Source organism: Physeter macrocephalus, unplaced genomic scaffold, assembly GCF_002837175.3.
Source record: "Physeter macrocephalus isolate SW-GA unplaced genomic scaffold, ASM283717v5 random_1060, whole genome shotgun sequence".
Classification (NCBI taxonomy): domain Eukaryota; kingdom Metazoa; phylum Chordata; class Mammalia; order Artiodactyla; family Physeteridae; genus Physeter; species Physeter macrocephalus.
Window position 1 is genome coordinate 946 of NW_021146952.1, and position 24,055 is coordinate 25,000.

Consider the following 24,055-nt stretch of genomic DNA (forward strand, 5'->3'; position numbering starts at 1 on the left):
GTCAAATAGATGCAAAGGCAGCAGAGGTTAGGGGCAGGGGTTGAGATAAAGCCTGATCTGAAAAGTAACTAGCTGGCTCCTGCCTGATCAGTTGGGATTTTGCTGCAGATTGATTTCACTCAAAAGTCAGACTCTGTTTAATTCTGTAGTGGAGAAAGAGTTCGCACAAAGACCGGGCAGATGCAGAGAGAGTTCTCCTGACCCCTGTCCCCCTTCCTCCTGCAGGAAGGGACTCACCAGCTGGTCGAGAGCGGGCGATATGACACAAGGGAAGATTTTACAGTGGTCGTGCAGCCGTTCTTTGAAAAAGTGGAGATGCCAAAGACCCCGGTAAAGCCTCATGGATAGGTGGGAGCCACAGGTGTGCCCAGCTGTTTCTGAGCCTCATTTGTGTTATCCGACGTCCCTATAACACAGCCCCTCTATTCTGTCCTGTGACCAGGAGGGGTTGCCTGACAGCTCTTTCTTCGCTCCTGACTGTTTCCACTTCAGTAGCAAGACTCATGCCCACGCAGCCCGGGCCCTGTGGAACAACATGGTAAGATGACCGAGGTAGGAAAAATTATTCTCCTTCTGATAGGAAAAAGATTCCAGGAAGCTTTCGGAGGACTTCAGAGGCCCATCCCTCAGGCTGTGTGGTTCCCTGCACAGCGATGACGATAAACCCCATTTCCTCCGTCCCTCCCTCCCTTCTCCGGCCTCACCCTGCATCCTGACTTTCCCATTCTTGCCACCTCTTTCTCACTCTGCATCCTCCTGCTTCTTGGTTTAGCTGGAACCTGTCAGCCAGAAGACAAGAAGGCATAAGTTTGAAGACAAGATCAATATCACATGTCCAGACCAGGTACAGTGAAGAACGCAACCTTGCCAGGGGTCTACCCAGGGCCTCTTTCCCAGCCTTTCAAAGTCTCTCATTAACGTTTCTCAGTTCCTTCCATCCCGGGTTCTCACCCCCACCCCCAGCTCTGTTCACCTACCCACCCATTCCAGACTCCAGTTAGCCATCCACAATGCCCCATCTGATTGGACCGTGAAGGGTGACAGCCAGTGGCCGGGAGACCCTAGAGCTCGCCTCTGTCTCTCCATGTCCCAGCGAGCCCCGGCATAAGTCTGCACACGGCTCTTTCCAGCTGGGCAGAGGGACATGGCAGCCCCATCCAGATCTCATTTTGAAGGCCAGGGGTGGGGAGGACCTCAAGGGCAGGAAGGGGCAGAGGATACCCCATCTCCATAGAGCCACTGTCCCCATGGTAGGATGGAAAGAGTGAGGGGCTGAGACCTAGAAGAATATCTTCTAGGATGGAGGTGGGGTTTGGGGGTGGGAGGTCCATTGGAAGCCAGAGCTAAGAAAGCAGACATTCACCAGAAAGGCAAAGCAGATCTGCGTGTTCATTCACAAATGATCAGAAAGATTCTTGGACCTTTGCAGATGCTCCCTCACCTCTGTCAGTTCCCCTAGATTCCCAGAGGGGTCCCAGGCCCGGGACAGGAACCCACTGAGCTGGGGCTTGCAGGGGGCAGGACCTCAAAGCGCCTGGCTTCTCTTGTCTGGGCGGGAGGCGCCCAGGCTGCTGCAGGGTGGGAGTGGCATGGGGTGGGAAGGGGGCCTGCGGGTAGGGGACATGGGCTTGTATTAGCAGAAAGCGGGGCTCTGCTGGGAAGGGGCAGCGTGGGAAAAGAGAGGTGACCCAGCCGCCTCAGCCAGCTGGGTGGGAGGCAAAGAGCAGAGGTGCTCATTCCTGGGAGCCGTGCAGGGTTTATTCCGGTTGTTCAAGAGGCTTGCAGAGAAGGCCGGGTACATCCTGGGAGGGAGCCCAGCGGTCAGCCTGGCGGCAGGGGGCTTGGGAATGTGCAAAGTGTTTCTGCGCACCAGAGCAGAGCAAGAAGCAAGTCAACTTGCTGCGGTGGCTCACCACCCCCCTTCCCCTCACAGGTCTGGCCATTTCTGAGCACCTACAAGAACACTGTGCAGGTATCCGCTTGTTGCTTCCTTTCGGCTCAGCCGCCAATGCAGTGGGCGGGCCCCCGAGCTGGGAGCAGCCCTGCAGGGCGGGGTGGGAATGTGGGCAGGTGTTCCCGATGGGCAGTCGGGGGGATTCACACTCTTCTGTGAAGTCCATCCACCTGCACCTTCAGACAGCGGGGAGGGCAGAGTAGGAGCCGTTGATAACTACACAGATAGGGGGCCAGCCGGTCAACTCTCAGCCTCTCCAGACGTAAGTCAAGAGAACCATCCCGCTCATAAAGCTGCTGCAGAAGCAGGGCTGGCGTGCTGCGGGCTGGGTCGTTTTGTTGATGCCCTGATTTTTGCGCTGGATGCTGGGGGCCGTGGGTGGGGGGGGCTCTGAGCTAGGTTAACAGACGGAGCCCAGCCAGATTCTCAGAATCACCCAGGGAGCCTTCTTCAGATGTCCTGCTAGGCCGTCCCCAGGGTAGGGCCCGGGGGTCTGTGTTTGTTAAAGCTCTCTGGTGAGTCTGACGCCAAGCCAGCCTCTCTGGCCCCTGGCAACCCTGAGCTTCTGGGACTCATTCTACACCCCTAGGATCACGGGAGCCAGCTGCTGTGCAGTGACAGAGCCCCTTCTGCCTCGCCGCCCACCTCAGGTAAGCCCCCTGTGGCACGGCAGGACCCGGGGCCCCTCCACAAGAACTCACTCATGGCCGGGGCTTGCCTCCTGTCTGGCCGGTCGCCTGGGACGAGTCCCCGCTTTGTCCCTCTCTTCTGTAGTGAAGTCTGACCCAGCAGGACCCAAGGCGGCCAGGGTCCTCCCGATTCAGCCCGCTATCGGGAGCCTTGGGTGTGACCTCGCCCGGGCCCGGAGGTGGGGGGGTGTGGTGCCCAGGAAGGCCCCAGAGGGGCCCAGCTCTGCGGGTTGCCCTGCGGCCCCCGGCTCTGCAATCGCCGCTGCTGCTGCCTGCCGTAGGGCCGGAAGGTTCTCTGGAGTCTTCGGAAGAGACTTGGGGGCAGGGAAAGGCCCAACCTGATTATTCCTCAGATTCTTGGTGGAAGTCCGGAACCCAGCTCTAAATGGGCCGTGGGTCGGCCTCTGCACCGCATCTCGGATGGGCCAGCGCCCATTTGGTCATGCACTCAGGTCACAGCGGGTGTCCCACGTGACTGCTGGCACCAAGGTGGTGGATCCCACTGTGCCCCAGCACCCCCTTTCCTCCTCCCCGTCTCTCTCAGCACCTCGCCCTTCCCACAGGCCCAGGACCGTTTATTGTGCCTCTGATGGGGAAACTGTTTCCATCTAAGCTCTGCCTCTGTGGCACCGTGGACGCTCCGTCCTGCACAGACGAACACACACGCGGGTCATGTTTCTGGTCTTGCTTAAAGCAAGGAGCCCTGGACTCCGACTGCAGCTTCCTTCGCACGGACTCAGGTGTGTCTGTTTGTCTTTCCAGTGCACACCCTGAGACCTGCAGACATCCAAGTTGTGGCCGCTCTGGGGGATTCTCTGACCGTAAGTACTCGTGGGCCCCACGTGGCTGGGGGTGGCTGTGTCAGCTCCAGGTCCCCGTCCTCCTGACCCCAGGGCCTGTGCTCCTGGCCTCTGCATTATCCCACCCCTCCTTCCTGACTCTGTCCGTCTGAGCGCAGGACAGTGGCTTGATTTTGCAGCCACTTTCTCAGTCAGGTGTGCGAGGGGGACTCTTTTTCGGGAACGAACTGAATTGTCTCAGGCAGTAGAGGTTCTTGAACACCTAACGGCACCTTTTGAACCATTGCAAAAATATGTCGTTTTGACTCAGAAAATCTCCTAAACCTAACGTGGGTGCTCTTTTCCCTTTGGATTATACTTTACGAGCAGCTCCAACCTTCACATCCATTTCTTCTTTGCCTCTGCCCCCAAGCAGGAAAGGCTCCATAGCTGTGGCAAAAGCTCTGCTCTTAAGTTCCAAGAAATAAGGCCATTGTACCATCCCCAAACAGCACTTTCTGGCGGCACTGCTAAGGCCATGAGATTGTCTTACAGAATGTCCCAGAGGGAAAGAGGAGAAATGTGAAGTGTATGAGAAATCTGTCCACTGGGGCCCACTCAATCTATGGGCTCTTTCTTCATGCATGTGAAGAACTTAGGAGCAGAATGCTGCTATCATATTATAAGTGTCTCACATTTGTAAAGCACTTTAGAGGCTTCAAAACTGTTTTAGCAGCTATGATCCACTTTGGTCGTCAGAACAATCCTGTGAGATAAGCAGGGCATGGCCTCAGCTCCGTAAGGAGGCAGCTGAGATTCGAGGAAGGCACGCAGCTGGGGGAGCAGCAAGCCCGGGCGTTCTGGCTCCCAGGGCAGAGTTCTGCTCACGTGATGTTGCGTGCGCGGAGAACCCCTTGGGAAGCCCTGCACATCCACAGCCTCCCTTTTCTCTGACTTGCTGATTTTCCTGTGGATTTTGATATGTTTTCAAAGGCTGGCAATGGGATTGGCTCCAAACCGGATGACCTTTCTGATGTCGCTACTCAGTACCGGGGGCTGTCATATAGGTAATGTTAACCCGTGACCCCCTCCCACCCCACGCTCACCCGCAGAGATCGGCCGGGGGTTTGTCTCCTGTAAATGCATAAATACCAAAGAGCAAGGACCAGGTCTGGAGGGGGCTTTCAGAAGGAAAACCTATATATTTCTGCCAAATGTAACAATTTGGTGAGTAGAGAGGATATTTTACTGCTAATAACCCTTTCCTTTGAATTGTGTAGAAAGAGCAAATCAGGGTACTTATCAGACTTCTGGGTCAACAAATCCAACATGAAATGCACCAGAAAAGCACCAGATCTCTGAGTCTTCACCTGCCCGTTTGCATGTATATGTGCACATGTAGATTCTCCCATGTCTCTTGTTTACTGTCTGTATGTATTGATTCGTGTTGTTTATTCATGTTCTGTAGCCACACCTCTGCCTTCATGTATATGCACACATCTGTACAGAAAACTCCGAAACGCAGCACCCACTTCAGGCAGAAACAACCGAGACAAAAATCACAACCAACAGGCTTTGCCGAGCCCCTCCCTTGTGCCTGTATGATGGAGGCGGGTGGGTGAGAGGAATATACGGGAAGCACAGGCAAATGCTTATGCTCAGTTGGCAAGTGTTATTTAAAAATAAAAGATGCCTGAGTGCCACAGGACTATAGAAGAGGGAGTACCCAACCCTGCCAGTTGGGCTTCCCAGAGAAGGTGGCAGCCAGTTACGCCTTGACAGATTAGCAATTTGGTAGGCGAGAAAGGGCATTCCAGGCAGGAAGTAAGAAAGCTTAAGACGTGTCAGGAGAGTGGTTGGATGTGGGTATTCTCAAGTTTCTTTCTTTCCTAATAAAGTTCTTGTTTGTGAACCCTTCACAGTCATTGGCGATTAGCTCAGGATTCAAAACCACTAGAACACGGCCTGCCACAAGAGGGCAGAGCGTTGATGAGAGGCCGGACAGCCCAGGGCTGGCCCCCTCCCTTTCCTTCCGAGAGGTTCAAGTGAAAGGTTTCTTCTAAGAAAGCGAGAGGGAACGGAGTGCGGACCACAAGTACTGTGACAGTTCTCTGGCCAGCCCTGAGGACAGTGCCAGCGAGAAAGTTTTTCCCGGGTGAGAGAAAGGCGTCCTCACTCAGCCAGGAGCCACCCACAGAGAGGATCCAGGGCGGGGGAGGGTAGAGCTGAGCTAAAGACCTCGCAGCTCCCGAGGTCCCACACACCCTCCGCCAGGTGGGGGGTCTCTGCCGGGCTGCCGAGGGGCAGAGTGGAGGTTGCCTCCTGACCACTGGGCCCCAGGCTTTACTGAGGCTGCAGCAGAAAGAAAAGCCAGAGGGCGAGCAGGAAAGCAGAGCTTATCACAGTCGAAAAAGCATGAGGTTGTGGCAGCTTTACTTAGTCTGAGCTAAAGAAGGCAGTGGCCTCACATCCTAGTGTGGGAAAACAGAAAATAAAGCAGACAAGCCAGCCAGCAGGTGACAGGCAAGCTACACCTGGTGTAGTCAGGGGAGTGGGGTCATCTGCCCAACTTCACAAACAGTTCAACTGCACGGATTCCTGGGATTCAGACAGAGACAATCTTCTGCTAAAGGTTTCTCTCTGCAGCTGTGGAAAAATTCAGCCGTTGCTCTGTTTCTTCCTATGAGTTAGGTCCAGTAAGGCCTGATGTTTCAATCTTCTGGTTCCAATTCCAAGGCCTTGTGTGCTCAGTGGCTGCTGTCCCTTTAAACCCTTTATTCTGAATGTTTCAAAGACCTGCCCCAAGACCCATGTGCGTTAAAGATAGGAGCTCTTGGTCAGAGTCTGAGAGACGGTTTGACACTTGATAAAGTGTGTAGACTAGCGTTTCTCAAAGTGTGTTCCATAGAACACTAGCCCCAGTCTTTTATTTTGGGGAAAATATTTCCTGCTGTATCCTTCCTCGGGGGAGTTCACATGCATGTTAGCATACTAAAGGCTCTGAGAAGCCACCCGACGTTGAAGAAATCTGTTTAAATTGTGTCTGTTGAATCCAGTGTTTCCCTTACTCCCAGAACTCTTTCTTTGTTCATAACTCTTTCTTTGTAAGTACCTATTAGCATCCCCTGGGAAATGTCCATGCAGTAGACTGATCTGAGAAAAAGCAATTTTCTGAAGCCATTAAAACTTCTGGATGGGAAATATGAGGCAATTAATTGATTATAGGTAAATTAAGAATGCAAATCGAGCCTCTTCCTCCAAGGAAACAAAGTGGAGAGAGTGGACCTCACGGAGTCAGACGGGGGAGAAGAAATTTTGGTAGGTGGGCGGCTGTGAATATTTCCAAGGCCCCTTGACCTGTAAGAATCACACAGCAGTGAAAGGCCCCAGCTCTGGGTAGCTGAACAGTGTGGTAGGCCCAGAGGTCTTTAGAGAATTGCCTTTCCAACTGAAATGTTTGCTTGATTGGACGCATTCAAAGGACCAAAATAATACTTATCAAAAAATGCATTTCTTTGTCTTAGTAATTAGGAGGTCAGTCTCCTGTTATTGAAACTCCTCCACTAGATGTTATCAAGCATCTTCTCTGCATCTCTCTGCACGCTACGGGTGACTAGGGAACAAAGCCCAGCCTTTGAGCTCATGGTGTCGTACAAATTACATTAATCTGAAGGGTCTCGTGTAAACTAGCTGTTTCATATGGGTCTGTTTTCTTTCATGTTTCACACAGTTCTGATCAGAACGAGGGCTTTCCTATTTTTGTTCCTCCATATTTATTTGTTTAACTCTCTCCTTTCTCCTGGAAACGGGCTCAGAGAGATTTCTGTAGCCTAGTGGTCTTGATCAGCTACCTCACTTGTTTTAGAACAAAGATAGTTTTAGACAAGAAATTGCAATAGAATGTCCTTGATGTGTGTGCGTTTACATATATCTCCGTGTTTATATGTTGACTGAAGGAGAAAAGGAGGCAGAGTTAGAACACAGGGATTGGAGGAGGTACATGGCTTTGTAATTTCCTGCCAAGTGAAAAGTGTTCTGATTAAGTGCTTTTAGTCCAAAGAAGGAAGGATCAGGAAGCAGCTAAAGTAGTAGCTTCATACAGAGTTGGGAAAGGATCAGAAGCTTTAAAAAAAAAAAGCCCAACCAAAGGCCAAGTTAAGTTCAGACATTGGACGGAGGTAGGAGAGAGATTGCTGAGTGAGATAGAAAGGTAGGGCTTACCTGGCTTCTTTTTCTCTCCACCACTTGAGGTTCTTGAACCTTTGACTTAAGCCCCTGACCACCATAGTGTGAAATAGTCAACTTCATTCCAAGCCTTCCCTTGAATGAAGAACAGCCAAGACTTTGATTCATGGCCTGTCCTTTGGAAGGTTATACTGGTGGGCTGAATGCTAACACTGTGTTCTCAAAATCTCTTGGTCTGGGACAATATGCTGGGACTGAGGAGGGAAGAAAGAAGGAGGCACAGAAGAAAAATAACAGTAAATACAATACATCTGAACATTGGACTTTTTTCAAATAGAAATACTTTTCTCCTTGCCTGCCCCATGTATTCAATTTAAATGCATGAGAGGCAATGAAACTTTGTGTCTCTTGAAGTTAGATTGAGGGCCATAAAGCTAGATGAGATGAGATGAGATGGAATTAGATCGGGCATTGGAGGCCAGTGAGAGGCCATCCCCCGAACCTTCCAGTGGAATTTACCTGACCACTGGGCAAAGAAGGGCTTATCCATTTTCTAAAGGTTTCCAGCTCAAGCTGGTTTTCAGTTACCTTTATGGTTTTTAGTTTCCTTTAGAAAGTTGATTAACCCCTGTGTGCCTCAGCTTCCTACTCTGTAAAATGGAGATAGTTCATCTTCATCACAAGCTTGTTTGGAGACGTGAGATAACTAACGTAGAGCATCTGGTTCATGGCTGAGCTCATAGTATATACTCAGCTAAGTGCGCTCCCTCCTGATTTGCTGAAGAAAAGAAGCAGCCCTCTTTCAGCTTCAAATCCCGAATCTGGGGGAACCAACTCCTCGGGGAATTCAAATATTCTCAGAATCCCTCAAACACAAAGAGATGTCTCTGGCACATCCGACAGGTACTGATGCCATGGGCATTGTTAAAAGCTGGGGGCCACTTTTTTGTAAAGCCTATGTATTGATTCAATCTCTCTCATTGGCTTTGCTCACTCTCTACAGTTCAGGAGGGGACAGCTACCTGGAGAAGGTGACCACCTTACCGAGTAAGTAACCACCAGTGCCTTGAGGTTGTCGTCTGGGTCCATCTGACCCCCAGGCTTCCTGAAAGTGCCTCTCAGCTAAGAAGGAGGGAATAACATCTTCCTTATGGACTGTCATTGAAATGAGGGGAGAGGCCTGTGGACAGGTGGCTGAAGGGGATGGGATAAACTCTGTGTTTGGATTCCGGAGACCTGGGTTCGTGCAGGCCAGGTGACCTGGGCCAAGTTACTAAACATTCTGAGCCTCAGATCTCCTCAGCTGGCCCAGAGAGTGTGGAGATAGTCAAATGGGACAGTGAGTATTTGCTGCACTGTAAATTATTTAAAAAGAAAGAAAGAAAAGAAAAACTGAGAGGCTCTTGTTGTCTTGGCCCAGCCTGTCATCAAGTCGTCTGAGGCCCCAGCTCCTCTCAGGAGCACACTCCGCCTTCCACCCTAAGCCCTCTGTGTCCTGTGCACCCTTCCCCTTCCAGATATCCTTCGGAAGTTTAACGGAAATCTCACAGGCTATGCGGTGGGCACAGGCAATGCCAGTGACACAAATGCCTTCCTCAATCAGGCTGTTCCTGGAACAAAGGCTAAGTATGGCATTTGGGGAGGGGAGGGGGCCTGTCGGGTAGGGAGTGAGAGGCATGTAGTCCCCTTTAAGGTTGTAATTCTGACCTCTGAGTGCCAAGGGGACATTTCTCCATTTGCAGCAATGATTTGAGAAGTTCTTGGCCACTCTCTTCTGTGGCTGCCCCATGACCAAGGCCGCGGGGAGGCTGGAGGGCTGCATCTTGGACAGAGGCCATGCTCCTAGAGCCTGGACTCCTGGCCTTGCTTTCCTGTGCAGCATGTTCTAATCATTCAACTAACTGACCCACCTTAGCCAGTTTTTAAAACTTACCATGGCATAATGGTACTCTCTACAGCACCTCACAAGTGGCAATTCCCCCCAAAGATCAGGGAGTACCAACCAAATGGATGGGCAAGCCAGAATCTCCAGCCTTAGAGGCTACTTAGAGGGGCAATAAGTCATGTCCTGTCCCGACTCCTGCTGTGGAGCTACAGGAAATGCAGCTGAGAAGCCCGAGGCAGCTGATCGTCCAAGGAGGCCCCTCACCCTGCTCCTAGAAGCCTCAGCCACCTGGGTCTCCTTGCTCCTGGCCCAGCCTGGGAAGACCCTTCTTAGTAATAGAAACGGCTGGGGACAGATGGACCCACCACCAGGTGCCAGGAGATCACCATTCCGTGGATCCGTCTCACACTATAACAGGGACCTAAACTAGTGAGGAGCTGGGGATGCCTGAGGTCTAGTCTTTCCATGAATTCTAAACCCAGGTGTTTGTATGGTGTATATTTATTCCCCCACCTCTTTCTAAAAGAAACATCTAGCTGAGTTTACCAAAAATGACACAACATATGCATAAGAGAGAAAAATCACAGCCACTGGTGGGGGGAGGAGGGGAAGAAGCAACTGTGTCAATATGAGCCTTTTTACGATTCTTGTGCCTAAGCATCAAACTCTCAGCTTCCTGGCAGCCAGGGTAAAAAGAGGAAGCATGCCAAAACTTTCCTAGATCTAATTTCAGAATCTACACCAGTCCTTCAAGGGAGATGAACGGTTTCCTAGCATGGAATCCTTAAAGACCCTTTGCATGTGGAGTCCTAGAAAGGAGACCACGCGTAACAAATATAATTGTCAGGACTCTTGACTATTGCTTTAGGACAAACACACGACTGGCTTTGCAAACGGTTATTTGTTGTAAGAACTCTCCAGAAGAGGCAAGTAGCTTCTTGTCCTGAGCCTCAGGGTCTCTGCCAGCTCATGGTGGGGGGGAGGGGTTAATGCCATAGAAACCTCCAGTTCAGGCCCTTTAGGGTGAAAGGTCTGGGCGCTGTTCCTCAACAGGACTGATTTCCTCTCCTCCTCAGGGAACTTTCAAGCCAAGTCCAGACTCTGATACAGAAGATGAAAGATGACCATGTGAGTCAGATTTATGGTTACTTTTACATTGCTTTTTCTTTTTTTTTTTCTTTTTGGCTGCTTCGGGTCTTTGTTTCTTCGCGCCCGCTTTCTCTAGTTGTGGTGAGCGGGGGCTACTCTTCTCCGCGGTGCGTGGGATTCTCATGGCGGTGGCTTCTTTTGTTGCAGAGCACGGGCTCTAGGCATGTGGGCTTCAGTAGTTGTGCCTCGTGGGCTCTAGAGCGCAGGCTCAGTAGTTGTGGCGCGAGGGCTTCGTTGCTCCGCAGCATGTGAGATCTTCCCGGACCAGGGCTCGAACCCGTGTCCCCTGCATTGGCAGGCAGATTCTTAACCACTGTGTCACCAACGAAGCCCTATGGTTATTTTTAAACACTAACTTTCTGACCCACTAAAGTCCCCAAATGGAATTGTGTGCCATGAAACCAGTGAGCCCCCTGTCACTAGAGGCATTCAAGCAGCAGTAGGGCAGCCCCTGTCGAAGGCCCTCTGGAGATTACGTCAGCTGGGGGGAGGTTTGTTGCTGATCACGATGACCTTGAAAATCCCTCCTGATGCTAAGAATCTGTGGTCTATAAACAAACCTCTGAAGTTCTGTCAGCTCTGAGATTCTGATGCTGTTATTTCAAGAGGGCAAGGAAGTTTTAGAGGGTTGAATGGATTTCCTAGAGCTGTGGTGTTTTTGTTGGTTGGAAATCATCAGGCATTTTCCTCCCTCTGTATAGAGAGTAAATTTCCACGAGGACTGGAAGGTCATCACGGTGTTGATTGGAGGCAGTGACTTATGTGACTACTGCATGGATTCGGTAATGGGGGCGGGCCAGGCCTACTCATCGCCCTTGATTTTACCTGTAAGCCTTGGAGATCCTATCTGAGAACGGTCTCTAGAATCAACCCTAGGATTGTCCACCTACACCTGTGTGTGTGTGCGCGTGCACACGCACACACAATTCACACACGTGCACACACACTTCTTGCCCCCCGAACCCTCGTGTTTCTGGCTCCACCCCCATGTCCCAGCTGGCGTGAGGCAGCAAATGACAGATATACGGTGCTTCTATTCCCGTTTCTTACAACTCCTGAGAATTCAGAAAGAGAAGAAGCAGTAAAGCCCAAGCCCGTGAAAGGGGTACTAGACACATTCTGCTCCTGAGCAAAAGCTCTGGCTGAAGGTTCCAGTCTTCTGTCTGGCCCATCTTTGGCAACAGCGAGTAGCCAACTGTTCATCTCAGATTCTGACATGACGAGCTGGTCACAGTTGGATGCCAAGGGAGAACGAGGCCTTGGGGCTGGAGCCGGGTGGGGAGGCTGCCCTCTCCCCCTAACCAGCTCCTCTTCTCCATCCTGTCTCTTCCCAGAATCTGTATTCTGCAGCCAACTTTTTTGACCATCTCCGAAATGCCCTGGACATCCTGCACAGAGAGGTGGGTGGCGGGCTCCCACAAGCTGGACACAGCTCAAGCGTGTTGGGGGGAAGAGGGTGAAATGCCCCCTCCCCTGAAGGAGACAGACAAGGACGTGGGCTCCTGCCCCTTCCAGAGTTTGGGGCTTCCCCCCAAGGAAGACTCATTCTGTTTGGAATCAGCAAATTGATTCCAAAGGCTTGAAGAAGGGAAGGCAGTCCCCCCACCTCTACCTGGGACATTCCCTGGTGGAGGCAGCTGGCGGCTCCCAGGCTGGGCACTGCTCTCTGAGTGGCAGGAGGTGCCTACAGTAGGCCCCTCTCTGGTCTCCCCACCCTCTGGCATGGACAAGCCTTTCCAGCTGCCCAGGAGAGGGCGCTCTGACTACCAGATGCTTCTGTGGGTTGCCAAGACTCTGGGCCTGCTCAGCAGAGTTACCCCAGGTCGGGCTGGAAGGAGACAGTCAAGGGCTAATGTCCTGGCAAACGGGGCACCTACCTCACCAAATTGAAAGCTAACGGATTTGGGGCTTCCCTGGTGGTGCAGTGGTTAAGAATCCACCTGCCAGTGCGGGAGACACAGGTTCAAGCCCTGGTCTGGGAAGATCCCACGTGCCGCGGAGCAGCTAAGCCCGTGCGCCACAACTACTGAGCCCACGTGCCACAACTACTGAAGCCTGCGCACCTAGAGCCCGTGCTCCGCAACAAGAGAAGCCACCGCAATGAGAAGCCTGCGCACTGCAACAAAGAGTAGCCCCCGCTCGCCGCAACTAGAGAAAGCCCGCGCGCAGCAACGAAGACCCAACGCAGCCAAAAATAAATAAATAAATAAATAAATAATTTTTTTTTAAAGATTAAAAAATAATAATAACAAATTAACAAAAAGAAAGCTAACAGATTTGGGTTCACTAACTGATGGCTGAATGAGCTGAGCCCTCAGCATTTAGACTCGGGTCTGCCATGTTGTCCCACTCCAGGAGGCCCGTTCACGCTGCTGCCAACGTGGGTGGCACAGCCTGCAGGCGCGCCCAGCAACGAAGACCCAACGCAGCCAAAAATAAATAAATAAATAAATAAATAATTTTTTTTTAAAGATTAAAAAATAATAATAACAAATTAACAAAAAGAAAGCTAACAGATTTGGGTTCACTAACTGATGGCTGAATGAGCTGAGCCCTCAGCATTTAGACTCGGGTCTGCCATGTTGTCCCACTCCAGGAGGCCCGTTCACGCTGCTGCCAACGTGGGTGGCACAGCCTGCAGGGCCCTAGGTGGTCACCTTGTGTCGACACCTCCCAGAACCCAACTCAGGGACTCCGGAGCCAGATCCCACTTCTTGGGGCCCTAAGGCAGCTTGTGAAAGAAGCCCCTCAGCCCCTCTCTCATCTGAAGCCTCTCCCGTAGGTACCCCGGGCGCTGGTCAACCTCGTGGACTTCATGAGCCCCCGCGTCATGCGGCACGTGTTCCTGGGGAACCCCAACAAGTGCCCGGTGCAGCAGGCCAGGTAGGCGGGTGCTTGCTGGTCTGGCTCACGCGGTGGGGACTCCTCGGGGTCTCTGTGACTTGGTCCGTCCATGTGTGCAAGTCTGTAAAGGGGTCTGTGCCAGGACCACCTCCTTCTGGGAAGTTGGAGCCAGGGCCCCCGCTTACCAGCCTCAGGGCGCCAGCGAGAACCTCTGTGATACGGAGAAGCCACGGGGAAGAGGTTAGGGCTGGGACAAACACTAGTTCTCAGAGACGGTGCAGCCCAGCCTGTGCAAAGGAGCAACACATAGGGATGTGTCCGCAGGTGGTGGAAGCGTAACGGAAAGCAAGGGAATGGTGCCCGAGATTCACTTACCTTTGTGGGGAAGAAGCGAATTGGGGAAGGGCACGGGGAACTTCCAGTTGGGAGTGTTTTGTTTCTTAAGCTGCGTGAGAGGTGCAAGGTGTGTTTTATTATTCTTCCTACATTATATATCCATATACTCATTTAACAAATACTTTTTAAAATTTTGCTGTGCACCAGGTACTATTCTGAGGGCTCTAGAGATATCTTTTTCAACGTTAAGTGTATTTTATGGATGTGAAATGATCCATAACAAAACAAAAGGGGACACAGTGGGGCGCGAGTGTGAACTCGGGAGGTGTCTGAGGCGTGAGCATCAGAGGCCCTGAAATACCAGCTCTGGTGCCGGAGCGTATGCACTTGTGCTTTATTTCTGAACGCTGAACACTGGCTTTTCATTGTCTAAATTCACGTGTTCAGCGTAATCTGCTGCAGGCCCAGGGCCTGTGGTCCAACACTTGTACTCTGTTAACGTGAGAGGGTGTCCATCCGTACACCCTTGGGACTTTGTCCATTCCCCTGTCAGGCCTGAAACCTGCCCTGAGCGCGCGCGGCAGAGCCTCCTAAGCCAGGGCTCCGGTGAGCACCTCACCCCGCCCCACGCAGCAGAGTCGGTCTCTGACCGAAGCTTCTGCTCTGGGTCCTCCTGCCTCCCCCTCTCTGTGCAGCATTTTGTGTAACTGCGTTCTGACCCTGCGGGAGAGCTCCCAAGAGCTGGCCAGGTTGGAGGCCGTCACCCGAGCCTACCAGGTAAGACCAAGAAGGTCTCTCCTCCCGTTGATGAACACGCCAATCCAGAGCCCCCCCGGGGGAGGCACACGGGGACGGGAAGAGCTGTTCAGGCTTCGAGGGGTAACATCGCTCTCCAGGCCACTTCCTGGCTGAGGTGTCTCAGGCACCCCAGTTGGTGTCATCCCAAAGGAACCCAGGTGGCAGAGTCCTCATGGCTGAGCTGTCCTTGGTGGCTCAGCCCTGACACTTGGCCTGAAGAGGGCGGCAGCCCTAGGTGCCCCATCGGACTACCTTTCCCTCCACTGCACCCTGGAGGGCCAGCTGGCCCCCCAACCTCCCACCTCCCCAACAGGCAAGCCATGCACGAATGGGGAGGTTGCAGGTCCCGAGGCTGGGGGCCCTCTGGAGACTCTCCCTAGGTTTTTCTATTCCTTGTGGGACTTCCTGCCCGGCCCTTCGGAACTTGCGGTCCACTTAAAACCAAAACCAAAAGGTGGCACAACCCTTATCCAATACTCTGGAAAGAGATTTACCATCAGGTGTGTCTGTGTTCTCAAGGGAAGAACTGAGTCAGCCCACCTGTTGAGGGAGACGGGGACAAAGACACTACCCACCCACCCCCACCCCTGCCCTAACGGGCACCTGGAGCCCCGGGGCCCATGCGGAAGGCACCCATGTGTGTGTCCCCAGAGCAGCATGCGTGAGCTGGTGGAGTCAGGTCGCTACGACACGCGAGAGGACTTCTCCGTGGTGCTGCAGCCCTTCTTCTACAACATCCAGCTCCCCATCCTGGCGGTAGGCTCCCTGCCCTCCCTGACAGGGCTGCCAAAGGGAGGAGAAAATTCAAGGCAGAAATGCCAAGTGCTGCCATGAGAGTGAGAATAAATGGGGCAGACCCGGGCAGCTCTCCAGCTGCTGGCCTGGTGGGTACAGCTTCCCCGAACATCAGAGCTGCACTCCCAGAGGCAGCCCCACGTGAGATGTTCTCATTACTACTCATCACAGCCTCCATTTTATTGAGCACCTACTATGTGCCAGGCACTGTGCGCACCATGCATCAAATCTTCACAACTGCCTTTTGAGGTGAGTTTTATCATCCCCACATAACAGAGGCTCAGAGACGTGACGTATCTTCCCTAAAGTCATACAGGAAATAAGGGACAGAGGTGAGATTTGAACATGTCCAATTCCAGACTATTTACTTTCTGCCCCACAGCCAACACTGCAGTTATAACGGAGGGTACCAGGGTGGGGACTCAGTTCTCTCTACCTGGGCCTCCATCCCAAGGGCCTGGCCTACCTGGAGGGAAGCCGGATGAAGCTTTGAGCACCTAGGCTTTGCCCAGGCCTGCCCCAAGGCTTGGCCTCTTCTCCCCACCGAGGTCACTGGGACCAGCTGGCCAAGGGCTGGGAAGTAGCTTTTCCCAGCTGGCTGACCAAGACTTCCTCAGGGATTAGGATCTCATTCCCTCAACCACGGCATGGGTTACATACATGTGCCTAAAAATACATATAGCACTTTTTTAATTAAATAAGGGGAATTGTGGGACCAGAAAGCAGATTAGGAGTTTGGGGTCACTCAAGGCTATTGATCTGTGGGACTGCTCTGATCTCCCTCTCGAGGTGAGCAGGGCCTTAGGAAGCCACAGGCTGGGAGCACCCTCGGGGGAGGAGGGCATTGAGAGGTCAACCCCAGGGGTCAGGCCCACCAGCTGTGGCCCACTATCCACCCTCTGCACCAACGGGATCTTAAGGACGTCTGTTTCCCTCCTTCAGGATGGGCGCCCGGATGTGTCCTTCTTCGCCCCAGACTGCCTCCATCCAAATCAGAAATTCCACTCCCAGCTCTCCAGAGCCCTTTGGGTCAATATGGTAAAATAAGTGGGATGTCCTTGGTTCTCTGGGGTTCTCGTCTAGAGCAAAGCCCCCTAGAATGGAGCTTGTTCCTGGCCTCCCTTTGCAAGCAAGATACAGAGGAGCGGTGGCCGGCGCATCTGTGGAAGTCTGTATAGAACTGAAAATAGGGAGTCCTTTTACGATTCCAGGATCAACTGCCTCCCCTCTTACGGGCTTTGAACTGCGGTGCGGGACTCTTTACATGAATGCAAGGCAGAACCCTCACGTTTATTCAATATTTTCTATGTGTCAGCAGCTGTTCTAGGCAGTTTAAGCCATGTTATCTCATTTAAGCTTCTCAACAGCCCTGCAAGAAAAGTCTTAGGAGTTTATGAGGAAGCTGAATCCTACAGAAGCTAAGAAACTTGCCCAGTATCCCACAGCTGGCAACTGGCAGTGCCAGGAGTACAAGCCAGAGCCCCTGAAATCAAATTCTGAGCTTTCCCCACTGCAGGATGCCCTGCCAGGGAATGTTCACTTCAGTGGAAACAAAATATAGTACACGCATGTCTCTCTTTTCTTCCTCAATCAGCTTGAACCACTAGGAAAGAAGACGGATACCCTGGACCTGGCGGCAGATATACCCCTCCGCTGCCCTGCTCAGGTAATGAGGGAGGGCCTGCTGTGCTGCTGTCCAGAAACCCAGAGCTCAGACCCCACCCATCCCCTTCACCCGCACCACAGCTTCCCCTTTGCCCATCTTGCCCCCTGACTGGGAGCGGATGGGCTTCGGAGGATGGAGGGAAGTGGAGGAGAACAGAGAGGGTAGAAGAGGGTACAGAAGCACCTGTGTCTTTGGGAGAGGCAGGTGGGAGAGGAGGCCTGGGCCCAGTAGAGGGAGAGGAGCAGGGTGACGGATATGGATTCTTGAGAAGTGGCGTTAATAAGCCAGAAGGTGGCAAGACCACTCATTTCAGCAGCGGTACGTGGGGCAGTTGGGAAGGTCTGGCTGCAGGTTGGAGGCCTAGCAAGAAGCCAGCTTGGGGGCTTCCCTTGTGGCGCAGTGGTTGCGAGTCCGCCTGCCGATGCAGGGGACACGGGTTCGTGCCCCAGTCTGGGAAGATCCCACATGCCGCAGAGCGGCTGGGCCCATGAGCCATGGCCGCCGAGCCTGTGCGTCCGGAGCCTGTGCTCCGCAATGGGAGAGGCCACAACGGTGAGAGCGCGTACCACTAAAAAAAAAAAAAAAAAAAAAAAAAAAAAAGAGCCTGGATCGGGAATGTCGGACAGGGAGAGGGTCAGAGAGGAGAGCCCTGGAGCTGGGTGGGGGAGGGACAGGTAGGCCCGGCCTTGCCATGACTTGGGTGAGGCTGACTGGGATCCTTTTAAGGAGGAAGATCTAAGTGGTTGTTAAACCTGATTTCAGGCCCAGGGGTGGGGCAGGTACACGACACGTGCCCATTGCCTTCAGTCCCCTCTTCTAGCCCCTGTCTTATGGCTCTTTAACCAAATAAGGCTGAGGCCAGAGAGCCCTCAGAGGCAATAAAAGCAGGAGAGCCTGACCCAGTCTGGGAGGCTGGGTTTCCCACCTGGGTCGGGCTGTTTCGCCCTCTCCCACCCTCCCAGCTGAGCAGGGAGAGGACCTGCAGCTCCCCCGTGTGTCTGCCAGGGCTCCAGAGACAGTGGGCAGCCCTGCCTGTATACCCCTCCCTGTCTGCTGCCTTCCCCACCCCAGTCTCAGGCCCAGGCTCAGCCTTGTGTACCATCAGCTTCATCAGGAGGGTGGGAAGAAGGGATGCAGGAGTGAAGGCAGTGGTAGCAGAGGGCTCAGATGCTGGGTCCAGGGCTTGGAGCAAAGGAGATGGTCAAAAGATGTCATAATCAGTGCAATGTGGGCAAGGTCCTAGAGGGCCCTTCTGTGCCAGGTGTAAACCCTTTAATTGCTAGATCCATGTACAGCGGGTTCTAGGGCAGGGCCCGGGCAACCTGGGTAGTGGGGGCATTTGGGGACTCAGAGCAGTGGCTGTAAGCCATACGGGGGTAAGTATTTCAACATTTTAACAACCCATATGGCCATACTGAACATCAGCCATGGAAAACCCTCTCCAATCTGCCAATTCCCCTTCCATTAAATAGAAAAAGTAATAACAACCCATTCCAGGGAGCCGTCATTTGCTCCCCTCCTCACAAATATCTGTTAAGTACCAGGTTGGAGCCTAGGCACTGGGGCAGGTAGAGCCCTGTCACCATAGGGCTTCAAAGTCCCAGACCAGGAAAGGAGCCCCAAAAGGCTGCCTCTTCACCCAGAATCTCAAGCCACATTGGGCTCCGCTCCTCCTCCTGGACAGAACCTGACTGAGCCATTGGTGAGCAGAGGAGAGCAAATCCAGCCTCCTGGAACCGTAGAAGCCCAACCTGGGAGAAGCGGTTGCCAGGCAACCCCAGAGTACATTCCAAAAGGATCCATCTGTTGGCCAGCCCAACTTCACCGCACCAGGCCACGTAGAATTCTGCATTCCTCAGGTCCCATCTGCTCCCTCCCATGTGGCTTGGAGCTATATAAAAGTCCACCAGCAACTCAGTGTGAGCTGACAGGGGCCAGGCAGCACATATTTTAATCCTAGCTGAGTCTAAACATAGAGGCAACAGGCAGGACCCAGCAGGGAGGAGGGGGCAGGGACGGATGCAAAGCACTGGGGAGCTCTCTCGGCTTCCTGCCGGCTCCTCCCCCAGCCCCAATCAACTGCAAGTGATTCATTCTTTTTTTTTTTTTTAACATCTTTATTGGAGTATAACTGTTTTACAATGGTGTGTTAGTTTCTGCTTTACAACAAAGAGAATCAGTTATACATACACATATGTTCCCATATCTCTTCCCTCTTGCATCTCCCTCCCTCCCACCCTCCCGATCCCACCCCTCTAGGTGGTCACAAAGCACAGAGCTGATCTCCCCGTGCTGTGCGGCTGCTTCCCACTAGCTGTCTATTTTACGTTTGGTAGTGTATATATATGTCCATGCCACTCTCTCACTTCGTCCCAGCCAGGTCGGGCACTTAACAGTATTCCATGGATTTCTGTTAGATGTTAAGGTTGCACACAGGATTTTATGGGCAACTTTTGATCAGTTGCTCTGTGGACTGTGGCTGTTGTCCCCTTCCTGCCTTCATGGCCTCTGCCCACTCATTCCCTAACCCAGGGCAGCTGGCTGTGGCTCCTCCTCAAGCTTTGAAGAAATCAGCCAAAGATGAGCGGAGTCCTTTTTCAGCTCTTATCTTTCTTGCCCTCTCTAGAAGCATTTGTCAGAGCTAGCCACCTCCTCCGTGAATTTATTCCTCCTTGCATTTGTGGATGTAAAACCACCTTGATTGTTCTGTTTTTCTAGTGTCTGCCACCTCTCATCTCTTTTAATGACCCTCCTTCCTTTCTCCCAGCATCGAAAATGTGGACATTCTCCAACTTCCATGTCTCAGCCCTATTCTCTTTTCTCTTTCTTTAGGTCCCCTCACTCTGAGATCTGTCCATTTCCAGGGTTTCCCGTTAAATTTCTTTGCCTAGGATCCCCCAACCTGTGTCGTCATTTCTTACTTTTTCCCCCAAACTTGAGCTCTATTTCTAACCCTTAAGAGATCTTTCCCCCTTGGTTGCCCTCTATGGTATAAGCTTACCCAGAAGGCAGATTAAATATGTGATCAGGGTACCCACAAAATGGGGGAACCAGGGGGAAACACGGAGAGACAAACTGAAATAATTTCAAGTGATATTTCATCCAGTCTTTCATCTTGAGAAAAAGCTGAGGTTTGTTGGATTCCCTTATACTTACTTTATTGTTTAGCAGTGTTTCTATTTTGAATTACGTATGGGGTCTATTATCTTTTGAATGCTTTGGACTTCTAAATCTCCCATTCCTGCCCTGACCTCCTCATCATCTCAAACTCAACATATTCATTCAAACAATAATGTTTGAGTAACAGCGTCCAAATAGGAATGAAATAGTTGTCTTCCCAAACTCTCTGATCCTTAGGACTTGCTATTTCTGTCCATATTGTTGTGGCTGTCACACTTCTGCAGGCGTGAAACGTCAGGTACGCTATCTGATAGGATTCTTCCTAGTGCTTTTCCCGCTGGCACCCTTTCCGTTCCCATTGCCACCACCCCAGTTCAGGTCCTCATCACTTTGTGCGTTAAAGGTCACCTGATGCTTCCCATCATAGAGCAACGGAGAATTTTATAATCTTAGGATCTCAGTGCAGAGGGCCTCGGAGTCCTGTCGAGGCAATCTCCCATATAAGAATTGAATTATTCTACCACATCCGTCCCAAGGCAACTAGAGGCTATGGCCTCTACTTAAACTTCCACACTCTCAAGGCGGTGCTTTTCTAACAGCCAAGTGGCTACCTGTTAACAGGTTGTAAAATCAGCCTAGTAGGTTGCATTTGGGATGGGAGGATGGGATAATAATATGGGAGGACGGGACAGAAATGTCAGAGGGTGTTCCATGTACTGCTGTTATGTCCTCCTCTCTTCCACCACTACCACCCTCCCCTGGGTCTTGTCCTCAGTTTCCTCAACTATTTTTTGCAGACAAGTGTTCCAAACCCTGCCTCACGTAGTAGGTATGTCTCCTTGGAACGTGGCCCCCCCTTAAGTTGGTGCCCGGCCCTGACAGTACACACCTGGTTTGGTCCGAGCAGCACAGAACAGAAGAAGAGCAGCTCACCTTCACGGAACTTTACACTTAGTAACACTGCCAAGATGAACATGACCTTTTCCCGAAGCCCCTGACTCACATTGCTGACTCACATCAGGTGGCTGTCTGGGCTGTGCCCACCGGCAGGCCACACCATATTTGCACCGCTCTAACTAGGAGAACATTCCCCTGTGCTGGCCTTCAATAGGCTTAGCTTTCTACTTACTGGTGTTCTCAGCCTAGCCTAGGAGAGCCAGCGGACTAAATGGGCTCCCTCTTTTCCCTCTGCTGAGCGCCAGGCCTTTAACCCAGTCCGACTCATGCAGACACAGTGCGGTCAACGGGCAGTAAAACAGGCCCAGGGCACCCAGGCCGCCTGTCCGCCACTGTCCTGGACCTGTTCTCATTGCTCCTGTTCTGGCCTCGCCCCCCCACTGCATTCCAGTGTCTCCCTGACGCCTCAGTTCAGTCTCCCCTCTCTGGCCCCTCCCTCTACCGTTGGATCATGTGATGAAATAGACTCTCCCGTTTGATTTTAAGCATGTCTGGAAGGGCAGGGGGCGTCTTTGCCCTCCGGTTCTTCCTGTGGTAGCCACTCTGAGACTAGCTCCAGCCCCCAGGCCCTGTGCCCAATCGGGGCTCCCGTGAAGTGGGGAGAGAACGATAACGAGTGACCACCCCCCCGCCCCCAGTGAGTCTCGTCTTTGAGGACCACACATTCCCAGATCTTGCAACCGTTCCTCAGCAATTACTGCACTTACTGGACACACTATCCTCTGATGCTTCGCTGCCTGATGCTTCTCATGTTTTCTGCCTGACTGGGTTGTAAGCCTCTGTATCCTCCCCTCATTCTGGCACCTAGAACAGAGCTCTGAACACACGGGGCTCTGCAAAGGTGGGTCATTTATTTATAGGATGCTCCCAGAGTGCCCTCGTCTGATGGTGAAGCTCAGGGGACACTGAATGGCATTGGCCAGAGACAAGCCTCGTTAGCCGGGGCAACGTGCCATTGTAAGCTCTGTCTCCTTGCAGTGTTGCAGGTGGTCCAGGGCACACTTCCTGCCCTTGGCCCTGAGTGCTCCTCTGAATCGTGTTTCAGCTAGGAATGCCAAGACTCGGAGGTTAGGAGAGACATGCACTGCCCAGGGAGCCAAGGTCTGTGCTGAGGGCTAGGGCTTTTATGTACATAGATTTCATCCTCCAAGGTGACTGCTGAGACCTTCTCTTCCTCATCCCTCTGTCTGACCAGCAGGGTCTTTCTCGGACCTGATCCCCGTGATCAGGAGGAATTCCCCGTGAGGAATGGAAGGAGGCCATTGCTGGTCAGGAGGCTTGACGGGTCGGGCCCGGCTCTGCACTCACTGCCTGCTCTCCACCAGGAGCAGGTCTCTCCTCCACTCTGCCCCTCAGTTACTCCTCATCGGTAAAGCGGGGCATTCAGGGCTTGCAAACTCAGATGCAGTGCCAGGCAGGAACATGATTGTGTGGATGGGATCAGGTCTGGGACAAGAGGAGGTGGTAGGGCCAGAACTGAAGGGCACATACCTCTTCTGGAAGCATTCAGAGTCGTGGTCTTCTGTCCTCTCCCTTCCTTTCCTCCTCTTCCTTTTTAAGCACCTTTCAGGCCAAAATAGAGCAGATGGGCAGTCAGCTTTCAACCCCTGGTTCGGATCTCCAATGACCTCTTCTCCAACATTCCGGTTCTTCCTACTTACTCCCATGCTATTCCCAAATTTTCAGACCATGGCCCTTCTACCCCACTCAGCACGTCTTGTGAAGGTGTTGACAGCCCTGGGCTGTTTGGCCTGATCTCTGGCTTATGCACTTCTTATTGCTTCACTGTCATTTTCACATTTTCTCATTACCTGCTTTCCCCCGTTTCTCCTTTGTCTACTTCCTTCTTTGACTAACTTATCACCCACAACTGAATAGACCTGGATTCTTGACTGGGCATGTGTGAAACTGATTGTGAAATAAATAGGCGAGCAGGGAATGAAGAGGCTGTTTCACGAGAAAAAACCACAACCAGAGTATGTGAAGCCAACCCGAAGGGGGTAAGATACATAATTCAAAGGAGGCAAAATGATAGTAATAGCAACAGATATTAAAATACATTGATGATCACAACACTTTTTGGTGAAGAAAAAAGTGCTATAATGTGAATCTCTTGCCAGAGAAATGACAAAGGAAAGAAAATCATTCTGAGGATTAGGGAGATGTTCAATTGTCAGGGTGAAAACAAAAGCGCAGAACCCTGAATAGAACATATATGGAACCCTTTTTAGGACTTTTATTGTGCATCCCTTGTCAAAGCTGTTATGTAAAACCCTCTAGGGAATGAATGAAATTATGTTTGTACGGTTCTTTCTATTTAAATGCAGATCATGTTAAATAAATCTACAGGACAGGATTGTTAGTACTTAATGTTTCCTAAGCATTCTTCCAGGCTGTCAGATAACCTCTCCCTGTGGTTTCTTTTCTCTCTTAGAATGAACCCTTCCTGAGAACCCCCCGGAACAGTAACTACACATACCCCACCAAGCCATCCATTGAGGTAACCCCTGACGCCCGTCTGCCTCTCTCAGGGACAAACCATTTCCAACTCCCGGCGACTCGGGGCGTGGTGTGGGTTTCAGAGAGTTAGCTTAAGCAGAAACGTACCCCTCTTACATACTGGAAATTGGAGTGTGAAGAAAAGCCTCCTGAACCACAAAGTCCCAGGATTGTCCTAACATGTTCTCAAGTGTTTGCCTGATGTCAGCAACCAACTAGAGGAAACGCCTATGGATCAGTTTTCTTTGACCTTTGCACAAACATCATTTCTGATCAGGCAGCTCAGCCTTCCAAGAAGAGATGAGGGGGAGGCGGTGGGTATGATGCCCTGTCAGTTTCCTGTAGTTGAGTGGGAAGAACCTCAGTTCCGGGGACTGGGCCCCACAGGAAGTTGACACA

The 24,055-nt window shown here is 52.0% G+C and overlaps 1 protein-coding gene across 1 annotated transcript; it reads left to right on the forward strand.

Annotated features, from left to right (window-relative positions):
• Positions 1 to 225: 225 nt before the first annotated feature.
• Positions 226 to 23,657, forward strand: LOC102994667 (phospholipase B1, membrane-associated; the record flags this gene model as incomplete). The annotated part of the gene is made up of 17 exons (XM_055083618.1): positions 226 to 330; positions 443 to 538; positions 773 to 844; positions 1,934 to 1,972; positions 2,544 to 2,604; positions 3,406 to 3,514; positions 8,611 to 8,654; positions 9,125 to 9,233; positions 10,569 to 10,620; positions 11,343 to 11,423; positions 11,976 to 12,041; positions 13,424 to 13,524; positions 14,517 to 14,598; positions 15,271 to 15,375; positions 16,357 to 16,452; positions 17,009 to 17,080; positions 23,592 to 23,657. Coding segments are annotated over 17 exons (1,356 nt in total), but the record flags the coding sequence as incomplete, so codon positions are not given.
• Positions 23,658 to 24,055: the final 398 nt, after the last annotated feature.